This window comes from Canis aureus, chromosome 32, assembly GCF_053574225.1.
Source record: "Canis aureus isolate CA01 chromosome 32, VMU_Caureus_v.1.0, whole genome shotgun sequence".
Classification (NCBI taxonomy): Eukaryota; Metazoa; Chordata; class Mammalia; order Carnivora; family Canidae; genus Canis; species Canis aureus.
The window spans coordinates 22660142-22672690 of record NC_135642.1 but is presented as its reverse complement, the minus strand read 5'-3'; the positions used below and the strand labels follow the sequence as shown (position 1 = coordinate 22672690).

Genomic DNA, 12549 nt, shown 5'->3' with positions numbered 1-12549 from the left:
AAAATACCTGGCAGTGGGCACTGTCACACATGGTCTCCAGGGATAGCAATTGGCATTAACTTTCTCAGAGGTAATGTGGAGGCAAATAATATGAACCTTTGGATTCACATTCTTTTTGACTCAGTAATGCAATTTCTAATATCTTATTATCCTAAGTAATTAGATCTAGGAACAAAGATTTTTGTTCAGAGTGGCCATCACAGTAAAAAAATGCATGTCCAACAGTAGTGGGTAGAACAAGTTGTTGTATATCATATGACTTAGGTATTAAAATGACAGCTTGCGTATATTATCAATGACATGGGAATGTGTCCTTAGTATAATGAGAAAAATATAGAATTGAAAACTTCATATGCAGTATGATCACAATTCTATAAAATGTGCAGGTGCCAGATTAGAAAAGAAAGAAAGGAATGAAATCAAAATGTGAACAGTGGTTTCCTCCAGGTTCTTGTTGACTGGTAACTTTTATTTTTAGATGTATTTTAGGATGGACTGAGACAAAAGGGAAGAAACTGAAGTTCCTAACATGTTTAGCCAGAGACCCAGAATTGTAGCAGAGGAGAGGTGGCCAAAGAGTGGAAACAGCACAGTCTCCCTTGGCACCAAGAGTCCCCAGAGAGCCCGTGGCTGTAGTGGCTGTGCGTGGGACACTGTGGGATGAGAAGCCTGAATCCTTTCTGAGTCAAAGCCCTTGGAATTCAGAAAGAACCTAAACACTCTACCCTTTCTAAGAAATATTTGTAGGCATCCGGGACTCTGCTGGTTCTTGAGCCAAATTTAGCATGGGCAGGGCCACCCCTTTATCATGAAGGAAATGCAAAACCAGGACCCAAATCTCTAAAGTTTCTCTGCCTCAAGCTTCTGATATCCGGAGAACCCATTTTCACACATTCATATTTTTCAATTCTCTCTGACAGGCATTACTTTAAGGGAAAAATAGATCAAGATCAATATTGCATATCCATACAGTAGGATATTATTCAGTCACAACAAGGAATGAAGTCCTGATGCATGCTTGAAACTGATGAGCCTTGAAAACATTATACTAAGTGAAAGAAGCCAGACCCAAAAGGCCACATATTGTATGATTCCCCTTATGTTCAGTGTCCAGAAGAAGCAAATAATAACGAGTCAGAAAGTAGATTGGTGATTATCAAGGACAGGAGGGGACTAGGGAAATGTTACAGGTTTCTTTCTGGTGTGACAAAAGTGTTCCAGAATTAGATGATGGTGATGGTTGCCATTGTATAGCTGACTTTAGAAAAGCACTGAGTGTACACTTCAAATGAGTGAATTGCACGGTATATGAATTATAGCTTAATAAAGCTGTTACCAAAACACAGATTGATGCTTCTAAGCTAATGTCTTTGTTTGTTTTGAATCTGTAGGATCTTGAAGAAGAGTTAGACATGAAGGACAGAGTGATTAAGAAGCTACAAGATCAAGTCAAGACTCTAACCAAGACGATTGAAAAGGGTAGGAAAAATAACATTCTCTTTCCTACCTTTTGAACTGTTGGCTAAGGGTAGCACGCATTGTTTGTTTCCTGATGTGGCCCAGAGTCTCTGAAACTCAAAGGAATAATTCTCAACTGGGGAATGTGGGGGATGGGTTGGGGCTCAGTGATGGGCTAATGGAAAGATCTTTTGGCCAGAGGATAACTCACCAGCCCTCAGATAATTCCATATGCACTCATGTCATCTTAAGGGATGCCCTGTAATGAATACTTTTAATCTCTTCTGTGATTAACTCTCTCCTTTTAAAAATGAAACTGTGAACAAGTTTCAAATATAACTGCTTTGAAAGTCTCTTCCTCTCCCAGTTACATAGGATCAATATCTCCATTTCTATTAGAAGAGAGAAGAGATCTAAGAAGATAGACAGTAGTCCTGAACATGGACTGAACTTCACACTTTGAATGCCCTCATGAGCTCCTAAGAAAAGGACCCCATGCCTTTCTTTCCCTTGGCTGTTACTGAATCAGTGAACTTAGCGGACTTCTCTCTTCTACGCTCTTGATTCTTATTGCATATTGCTTCCTCTTCCTCCCAATCTGGATCACTAAGGCTGTATCTCCAACTGTCTGCTCCTTTTTCTGCATTCATTTCTTTGAAGAGCTCCTTTATTGGTATTTATTCCACTCTCACTTCAATCTCAAAATATCCACCACCAACATGAGGATCCTTCTCCTTCAATAATTAATGATAAATGTCAGTCTGCCTCATGAGGGCAAGGACCATGTCTGTCCTTCCCAAGCCCCCATAGTGTCCCCATTGGAATGGATGGATGAACCACCATCTCAACACACGGACTTCCAAAATCTACCTTCCACCTCTCACCTCTTTTCCTGAGTCCTGGCTCCTTTTTGCCTCCAAAATACTTTCTTTGCCTTTCTATTACCTCTTCCAACCCCACGTGTCTAAAGTGGAATACATCAGCTTCCCTTCCTATATTAGTTATCTATTGTCATATAACAAACTATCTTGAAATTTAGCAACTTAAAACAATGCATACTTAGCAACACACAGATTCTGAGAGTCAAGAATGTGGGAGCAACTTAGCTGTGTGGTTCTCTGAGCACCATCAAGTCGTCAGTAGGGACACAGTCACCTCAGGGCTTAGTGGGTTGTGGCATCTGCTTCCAGGCTCAGCCACATGACTCTTGGTAGGAAGCCAACATCTTTTGAACTCTCCATAGGTGCCGTTCACTTCCAGAGTCCCTGCAAGAAACAAGTCCAGATACAAGTCACCACATTCAAGAATACCCAAAGTGTAATGTCCTTATCAGATGTGTCTGCTTTATTTGTTGTTCATCCAGGTCCAGATGCAGGGTACCAATCAGACATCATGCTTACCATAAACAGTATTGCTTAGTAAAACGGTTGACCTTCTACCTTTATTAGTCTCCAAGAGAAAAGAGCTAGTATGTTAGCAGGAAAAAAAAATTTTTTTTTTTTAAGCAGGAGAAATTCTTATAGAGTAATAAGGAAGTTCTGTTAACTCGCTACCTGTGCCACCTTCTTTTTCACCCACCAGACCCTACTCACCCTTCTCGGCCCAACTACTGTGTTGCCTCCTTGACTTGTTAAGAGTTCCAGCCACTTCTGTGTGAATTCTTACAGCCCCTGTATTAATTTCTTATGGCTGCTGTAACAAATCAACATAAAATTAGTGGCTTAACACAACACAGATTTGTTATCTTACAGTTCTGGAGGCCAGAAGTCCAATACGGTTTTCACAGAGTTAAAAATCAGTATGTCAGCAGGGCTGTGTTCCTTCTGGAGGCTTTTGGGGAGAGTCTTTTCACTTGTCTTTCCAGCTTCTAGAGCCCACCCACATTTCTTGGCTTATGTGTCCCTTCCTCTCTCTTCCAGCTCAACAGTATAACATCTTCAAAATCTTTCTGACTCTTGGGATGCCTGGGTGGCTCAGTGGTTGAGCATCTGCGTTTGGCTCAGGGCATGATCCCGGAGTCCCAGGATCGAGTCCCACATCGGGGTCCCTGCATGGAGCCTGCTTCTCCCTCTGCCTATGTCTCTGCCTCTCTCTGTGTGTCTCTCATGAATAAATAAAAATCTTTATAAAAAAAAAATCTTTGACTCCTAACCTCTGTTTCTGTCATTATATCTCAGAGTGGACATGAATCTTTGGCGACCAGAGGGCAGACTCTGGCCCACCCAAAGATGTCCACATCCCAATCCCCAGCACTTATACAGCAAAGGAGATTTTGCCAATGTGATTAAATTAAGGATCTTGCGATGGAGGAGATTAACCAGGCTTATTAGGTAGACCCAGTACAGTCATAAGGGACCTTATAAAGAGTGGCAGGAGTGCCAGCATGAAAGAAGGCGATGTGACAACGGAAGCAGAAAGAGAGGGGGCCATGGTGATAGAAGCAGAGGTCAGAGTGATGTGGCCACAAGCCGGGGGATTTGGGCAGCCTCTGGAAGCTGAAAAAGGCAAGAAACGATTCTCCCCTAGAGCTTCCAGAACTCAGCTCTACTGACACTTTGATTTCAGTCCTTCATGTGAGATCCATTTCAGTCTTCTGAGCTCCTGCACTGTAAGATGGGAAAGTCTATGGTATCATAAGTCACCAAGTTTGTGGTAACTTGTTAAAGCACATAGGAAACTAATACAGCCCCCTTAGGATCCTGCAGTTTAGTACTTTTCTCACCAACTGTTTCATAATCTTGTTTCCTTGACTGTGGCATCAGTATCATGAAAACAGAAGCAGTATCTTGGCTTGCTTTCTCCACACTGTGCTGGATTCACACCAGCACTCATCAGGATCCCTTCAAGGATAACTTCACCTTTTTGGCAGCAGCTTTACTCATTGATATACTCGCAAACATGAATCACTACCAGAGGAATTCTTCAGGATTAATAAAGTTTCCATATACCTGAAAGCCACAAGCGTTCATGTGCCAGCCAGCTGGAATGGGGTGGGAAGACAGCATAGTCTCATTATAAAGCCTATGAAAGCTGTTTCTGTGAATTTAGCTGATTTTTTGCCTCTGCCTACAGGCAATGATGTGCACTTGACCTCAGGACCTAAGGAGTACCTTGGAATGCTGGAATACAAGACAGAAGATGAGGAGAAGCTCATTCAAAACCTCATTCTTGGTAGTGAGACCCGGAACTCTGAATGTTTGTCTGTCAGTCATTGCTACTGTCCTGGGTGGGGCGGTAGCTTCTCTTCCTCCACTGCTGCTTCTCCTAGCCCAGATCTTCTCAACTTCCGCACTAGTGACCAGATCATTCGTTGTTGGGGTTGGGGGGGTGCGGTGGCTATGCACTGTAGGATATTAAGTAGTGTCCTTGACTTCTACCCTCTAGAAACCAGTAACAACCTCTAGTCATGACAATAAAAACCATCTCCAGACGCTGCCAAACATCCCAAGGGAGCCAGAATTGCCCTCAATTAAGAAGTGCTGCCCTAACCCCTTCCAGAGTCTGATCATAGAACCCAGATAGGATACACATCCTCTCATTTTTGTGTCTTAGCACAGGAGCTATGGTGGAAGTAACTGTGACTCCTTGTTCCATTTGACTTCTGTTGAGAATTTTATTTGCGGGCAATATGATGGGGGCTTCCCAGCCACTCCTACAGGGATGTTCTAGTGTACACACAAGGGTTGGTGGTCTCAGAGCCAATCTTACTAGACTGTACCATGAAAATCACATGGTTTTCCAGTGGCAGAGAGAAAAGCTGCCTTTCTATCAGCTGGTCTCAAGATCTTAAAGCAGCAAAACAATGTGGAGCCTAACTTCCTCTTCTTCTAAGTGACCCCCTCCAGAGCACATGAGCACCTGTACCCTGTCCTTTCTACCCTCACTGGTGCACACCCATGGGGACTCTCCATTCCCCTGGTTTATGCAGCTGTGGGGAGGTTTGCTTACCTTAGTCCATTCTATGAAGTTTACCCCTCCTCCCCCTGCCATTCTCTTCTCCTTGAGGCCAGTGAGGCCTCCTCTGCAGGGCTATTAATGTATCTGTTTTCCTGATTCAAGGCAGGTGCATGTGATCACTGAGATCATATCCCTCATCATAGAGGCTGGAGTCAAGTGCATGGACTTGGGGTTTCTCCCTTACATTGGAGGTCTGAAATCCAGGGTCTCCATGCTAGGGAGAAGCACGAACTCCAACTAAAATTCAACCTTTTAAAAAAAGACAAAGTACTGTGCAAATGAGAAGTAAGAGGATCAGATGGTGCCGGTATATTTTTGCCAGGAAGAGCTAGACTAAATTCCTGAAAGAGTAAAGGCATCCCTAGGCACTCAGGTGTGCATCATGACAGGAAAGCAAATAAGCCCTGTCCTATGGTCAGAGGCTCCTTATGGGGAGAGCTCACGATGAGCTCATCAACACTTTCTGTACCAGACCTGAAGCCTCGTGGTGTGGTGGTGAACATGATCCCAGGACTGCCAGCTCACATCCTGTTCATGTGTGTGCGCTACGCAGACTCCCTCAACGACGCCGGCATGCTCAAGTCCCTTATGAACAGCGCCATCAATGGCATCAAGCAGGTGGTTAAGGTAGGAATGCCTTTGATACTGGCCCTCGGTATTTTGGTTGCTTTCAGAACCCCTTAAGGATTCATCCTTGGCGCACCTCTGGTCTTCGGTGAAGCACGAGATACCTCAGACTAGGCTCAGTCAAAGAAGCCAAGCTGTTTGGAAGAAACAAGTTTGGTTAGGGATTCCCAAGGCTACAGATAGGCCAACAGAACTCAGAGCCTTACCTTGAAGACCACAACCTGGTAGCCATGACCCCCATCGCTCCTACCCCTTCAGGGTGTGAGATGCTGGGCCATGAGGATTCATTATTCGTCAGGAGTCAGGAGTAGAAAATTAACATTTGTCTGGTGTTGAGTGTTTTCTGGTAGCTATTTTCATGAGAGCCACCAGAGTGCCCTTGGAAAGGGCCCGCAGAAATTGATGTTTTCCCTGCCCATAATTTCACAAGATGGGTTTCCTTAGGGCATGCGTGCATTGTGCCCCAGGCCACAGGCACACAGCGTTTGCCTCATCTTGCTGCTCTGGAACGTATAAATATTTAGAAAGTAAAAGATGCACAGCGTGCAGAGTATAAATCCTTTCCCACCACCATCTCCCATCCTGGCTTCCCCAGTGACTCCCTGCCCTCTGCCTTTGTGGGGGTCCGGGACCTGACCCTCCAGCACACAGCACACTGACCTCCCCACTCCAGCACACAGCACACTAAAGCAGCCCCCACATATCGTGTAGTCTCTCTGCCTTTCCGACCCTACCCCGCGCCCCAACTGCCAGGGGGCTTGCTTACTCTGGCAGGCTCCACCGGGTCCTGCCATCTGGCTTCCACCCCTGTCACTCCACAGAAAGATAACCAGACATTCCTCCTGCTAAATCCAAGGGTTTTTCCTTAATTTTTGTCCTTCTCTAATGGACTGAAGCATTAGGCACGCTTCTTTGAAACTCTCCTGCTGCGTTCCTCAAGCCCCAGGACTTTCCCAGTTTTCCCCTTACCTCTGACCACCAGGCCTCTACCTTCTCTGTTCCTCTTCCTGCAGCCCCACAGCAGGGCTGTTCTCCCCAGTGGAGTCCTGGATTCCGAGCTCTTGTCTCTGCACCTCTTTCCTTCAAGGACAGCATTCTCCCCCCTTCTCAGGAGACTTTCTCAGCTGCCCTCTCTTGCCAGTGTCTTTCCACCCTCTGAGCTCTGGTATAACCCATGTACAGGTGCTCAGCCACCTGTTTCATCATGTCCCCTGGATATCATGTTATCAGTGACATTCCTCCTGGTCACAATGTGAACTCTGGGCTCATCTTTACCAGGCATTCCCGCAGTGCCTGCCTCAAGTTTCATAATAGGTGACATAACCTCTACAGAAATACTTTGCAAACCAGATCCTGCTAAATAAATGTAAGAGCTCATTGTTACACTATATACGTAATAAAACCTTTGGTGAATAAAAGAATTCACTTTGATCAAAAGCCACCAGCTAACCCAAACAGGTAAGATACATCTGTTTTTGGCTCAAAGGTACCAGTAGTCATCAAATCCAACTCTTATCTTTTTTTTTTTTCTTTTTTTAAGGAACATTTAGAAGACTTTGAGATGCTATCTTTTTGGCTTTCCAATACATGTCATTTTCTCAACTGCCTGAGGCAGTACAGTGGAGAAGAGGTACGGACATTTGCCTGCTCTGTGTTCTGTGCTGACTGCTGGTCTAGAACTTCCTTGTTAGCCAGAGCTCACCACAGGGAGTGGGGACATGCCTGGCTCCAGGGGCAGCCTCTGCTCCAGAGGGCTTCCTGGTTTCCTTCTTAGCCAGGAGGCCAACTTCACATCACTGTTGGACAGAAGTCACAGTCAGAAGACTTACGGAAAGAGGCCTGGACCATGGGCATGATACTAGGCCTCAGTTTCCCTTGAGTTTTAAATCAGTGAGGTAGGGGAGCCTGGGTGTCTCAGTCAGTTAAGCATCTGCCTTTGGTTCTTCAGAGCTCTTCTCTCTGCAGGATTCCAATCATTCCTCCACAATCTGTATGTCCTTTGCCATTCTGACTCTGCTCCCAAGGGGCTAGCATCATAAAGGAATCCTCCCTCTTCAAATACCCACAGAACAAAATGTCATTGACCTGAAATAACAAAGTAGCTTTTAGGATTTTCACTGCCCTCCCAAATGTTTGTACCGTTCATGGTCCCACCAGCAGTGCAGGAAGTTTCCAGCGTCATACCTTCATCAACACTTGATATTGAAGTCATCTTAATTATTTACCAATCTCATTGCTATAAAATGGTACTGTGTTGACTTAAATTGCAATTATCTGATCACTAATGAGATCAGGAATCACTCCATGTAGGGGCACATACGTGGCTCAGTTGGTTGAGCATCAGACTCTTGGTTTCTACTCAGGTCTTGATCTCAGGGTCAAGAGATTGAGCCTACATAGGGCTCCGTGCTCAGCAGGGAGTCTGCTGGAGATTCTCTGTCTCTCTCTCTGCCCTTAACCCTGCTCATTCACACACACACACTTTCTCTAAAATAAATAAATCTTAAAAAAAAAAAAAAGGAATCACTCCATGTGCTCACTGATCATTTGGGTTTCTGTTCAAATTGCCTACTGACGTCAGTTCTCCATTTTTTCAGAAGCTATTTTTTTAAAAGATTTTATTTATTTATTCATGAGAGACAGAGAGAGAGAGGCAGAGACACAGGCAGAGGGAGAAGCAGGCTCCCCACAAGGAGTGCAATGCAAGACTTGATCCTGGACCTCAGGATCACACCCTGAGCCAAAAGCAAGGTGCTCAACTGCTGAGCCACCCAGGTATCCCTTGACTTTTTTTTTTCTTATTGATTCATAGGAGATATTTACATATCACGGATAAACTGTGGCTTGTCTTATAATTTTCTTTATGGGGTATGTTATGCACAATTTCTGAACTGTGGTGTATCAATCCTATTCATTTATGATGTGTGTTTTAGTGTCTTGTTCAGGAAATTCTTCCCTGCCCTGAGATCATGAACTTATTCTCTTACTTTCTTCTGAACCTCTATAATTCAAATTTAGAGCTCACAATTATGTTTTTATCTATCCAGAATTGGTGTGATTATTTATTCCATTATGTGTGAGATAATGATTTCATATCTTCTTCCGGGTGGCTAGCCAATTGTCCCAAAAAAGGAAAAGTAAAACTAAATATAGAAGCAACTCTACTAGTACTATAGAACAAAAGGAGAAATAAGTAAAGAAAATCCAACTTTTGACTAAAAGGAATACCAAAAGAAGCAGGGGGCACAGCCCAGTCCATTTAAGACAAACTGGTATGTGTGAGACATTAATGAAAGAGGATATTATTCAATACCATTTATTTGCCCCCCCCCATATACTTTTCCCAGTCATGTTTTTTCAATTACTATATTTTCGTTTATATTTCAATGGTGCTTTTTCACCTCTGCCTCTTATCATTACATGCTCTTCTTAATGCTCTCTTTTTCTTTTATTGCTTTGAACATGTTGAACCTACTATATTAGTCTGATTGGGCTGTTATAACGAAGTATCACAGACTACAAAGCTTTTAAACTACAGAAATTTATTTTCTCACAGTTCTAGAGGCCTGAAGTCTGAGACCAGGGTGCCAGCATGGCTGGTTCCTGGTGAGAGTTTTCTTCCTGGCTTGTGGATGGCTGCCTTCTCGCTGTGCCCTCACACAGCCTTGGTGCATGGGTGTGGAAAGAGATTGAGCACTCTGTGTCTCTTAATAAAGGGACACGAATCCTGACAGATTAGAGCTTCACACATAGGACCTCTTTTGATCTGAATTACTTTATTACAGGCCCCTTCTCCAAATACAGTTGCACTGGAGGTGAGGGCTCCAACATATGAATTTGGGAGCATCACGAACATTTAGTCCATAACACACATTTTAAAAAATTTCAGATTGATCAATGTTCTATAATCATTAAGTCATGAATCTCATGCATTGCACCAGCTGACCTCTTACAGCTCTTTGTTTCTGTAGGTGCTTTGTAGGGTTTTTTGATGAGCTTCCATGGGAGTTGTCTTCTACTGTATTCTGTAGGTGCTGGGGGCACATATTTGTAGGGTGAGGAGGCAGTACAGTGACAGTTGCTTATAGAAAATAAGTGGCACCACCAACATGCAGAATTCATTTGAGACATTAGGCTTTAAAGTATAAGAGCTGATTAGAACATCATTAGTAGAGATAGTATTTTAATTTCCTACATGTCTATATCATTCTAATATTTATATGCTCACATTACTTTCAGGAATTCATGAAGCTCAATAGTCCAAATCAGAATAAGAATTGCTTGAACAACTTTGACCTTTCAGAATACAGACAGATTCTTAGTGATGTGGCTATACGAATATATCATCGGTTCATTGTTGTAATGGAAAACAACATTCAGCCAATAATAGGTAAGAAAAGAATAGATGACCAAAAAATATTTACGGTAGCACTGAGACCTTAAGAAAGTAAATAAAAAAAAATAAAAAATAAATTAAAAAAGAAAGTAAATCCAGTATAAGGAATGTTTACAAAGAATATAATTTTAAAACCAGAAAAACTTAATTGTGTGAATGTCTACTTTTTAATTCTTTTTAACTGCTTGAAATGACTGCTTTATAAAAGTACATGGTTCATAGGGATGCCTGGGTGGCTCAGTGGTTGAGCGTCTGCCTTTGGCTCAGGGTGTGATCCTGGGATCCAGGATTGAGTCCTGCATCAGGCTCCTTGCGGGGGGGGGGGGGGGGGGGGGGGGCAGGGGCCGCGGGGGCCTGCTTCTCTTCTGCTTGTGTCTCTGCCTTTCTCTGTCTCTCATGAATAAATAAATAAAATCTTTTTTAGAAAAAAGTACATGACTCATAGTTTCCTACCTGTAAGGCTGATTCACCCTGAAGGGAAAGACTGGTGAGACCTGCTACTACTTATGTAGCTAATCTTAGGTCATGACTAAGTGTGTTTGAAATCTTAAAGTCCCCCTCAAATTCTTGTATACTTTCTTCAATTTTCTGAAGTTTAAGTACTTCAGGCTTTAAATGGTCCCAGACCATGAGTTATGATGTTAACCTGCTCCCTTTCCTGTGAAGTTGAAAGAAGAGGCGCTCCAAGCCTCCAAGCAGAGCTGCTGCCCTGTCCTAAGCAGCCCTGCCTTCCAGCCACCTCCTGCCCCACAAGCTCCCCAGTCCTGGATCCTCTCTCCCTGTCACAGCCGAGGCCCCTGCTAACCCTCACGGAAAATGTCCCACCTTAGAACAGACCCAAGAGAGCAATGGAAAATGTCCTCTGGTTGTCTCCACTGTGTGTGCAAGAAATGCTTGTGTTTTCCTGTCTTAGTGCCCGGCATGCTGGAGTACGAGAGCCTGCAGGGCATTTCTGGCCTGAAGCCCACAGGCTTCCGGAAGCGCTCGTCTAGCATAGACGACACGGACGCCTACACCATGACCTCCGTCCTGCAGCAGCTGAGCTACTTCTACAGCACCATGTGCCAGAACGGCCTGGACCCCGAGCTGGTGCGGCAGGCCGTGAAGCAGCTCTTCTTCTTGATCGGGGCAGTCACCCTGAACAGCCTCTTCCTGCGCAAGGACATGTGCTCCTGCAGGAAAGGGATGCAGATCAGGTAAGGCCCAGGCCGGGGGCCGCGGGGAAGAATGCTCTTGACCTCCAGGGCCGCACGCTGAGCCCCTGCACGGGCCGCGCTGCCAGGGTGCGGGGCCAGAGGCCTCTCAGGCCAGGACGATGAAGTCGCCAACAGGTGCTGCAGAGAAGAGCGACCAACGATCCTCGCAGACAAGTTAAGCCCAAGAGCTGTGCACTGAGCGATTTAACAGGGAGAAGGGCATTCCAGGCAAGGGGAAACGAGACGGGCAAAGGCACGTGGGGGAGCTGAGTGGGGTGCCCCCCTCCGGCTGTAGTAGGAAGCTCTGTCTGGATCAAGCAGAGATTTGCTTGGGGAGCAGCAGGACCAATGTCCCCAGGACATGATGAGCCACACTTTTGGAGTGTGTCAACTTTTCTTGATCTCTTGGTTGGGGAAACACAAGCCCTGAGCTATCGTAAGAGTTAACGCTGCCACGTGACTAGGAAAAGACCATATATTTAAGATTTTGGTAATTTGAACAGGGATTTGATACCTGCGCGTGGCATGAGAAGCTGAGGTCATGTTGATGACAGTGATGTAAGGGGAGATGGCAAAGTACCTTAAGCCAAGAGATAAACGAGGCATCCATTAAACCGTTTTAGCAATAATGAAGTTTGGAGTTGGACATCCCCACCACCAGGCTGGCGAATCCCAGGACACCAGGTTGTGGTTTTCAGATAAGAAGGAGTATTCTGAAGGGCTGGCCTTTGTGGATCTTTTTCTCATCCTTGAGAAAAGAAAGAATTTTATTTATTTCACAAGCTCCAAGCAGAAAGCCCTGTAGGCCTCTGAGGTAGGATTCAACCCTATTCAAAGTAAACCCGTAAACCTCAATGTGCCATTTGAGCCTTGACTAAGGCAATTCTCATTCCTTCTGTGGGTCTCCACAAGGGA

At 44.6% G+C, this 12549-nt stretch overlaps 1 protein-coding gene across 2 annotated transcripts in view; it reads left to right on the top strand.

The window, feature by feature from the left end:
* The window catches only part of MYO5C (myosin VC), a 94875-nt gene that overhangs the window by 70483 nt on the left and 11843 nt on the right, over positions 1–12549 (top strand). For both annotated transcript variants that reach the window (XM_077881131.1, XM_077881130.1), the window contains 6 exons: positions 1392–1479; positions 4531–4629; positions 5888–6042; positions 7583–7672; positions 10282–10432; positions 11352–11634. In XM_077881131.1, the coding sequence (XP_077737257.1) occupies positions 1392–1479; positions 4531–4629; positions 5888–6042; positions 7583–7672; positions 10282–10432; positions 11352–11634 (866 nt within the window). The remainder of the gene's footprint in view (positions 1–1391; positions 1480–4530; positions 4630–5887; positions 6043–7582; positions 7673–10281; positions 10433–11351; positions 11635–12549) is intronic.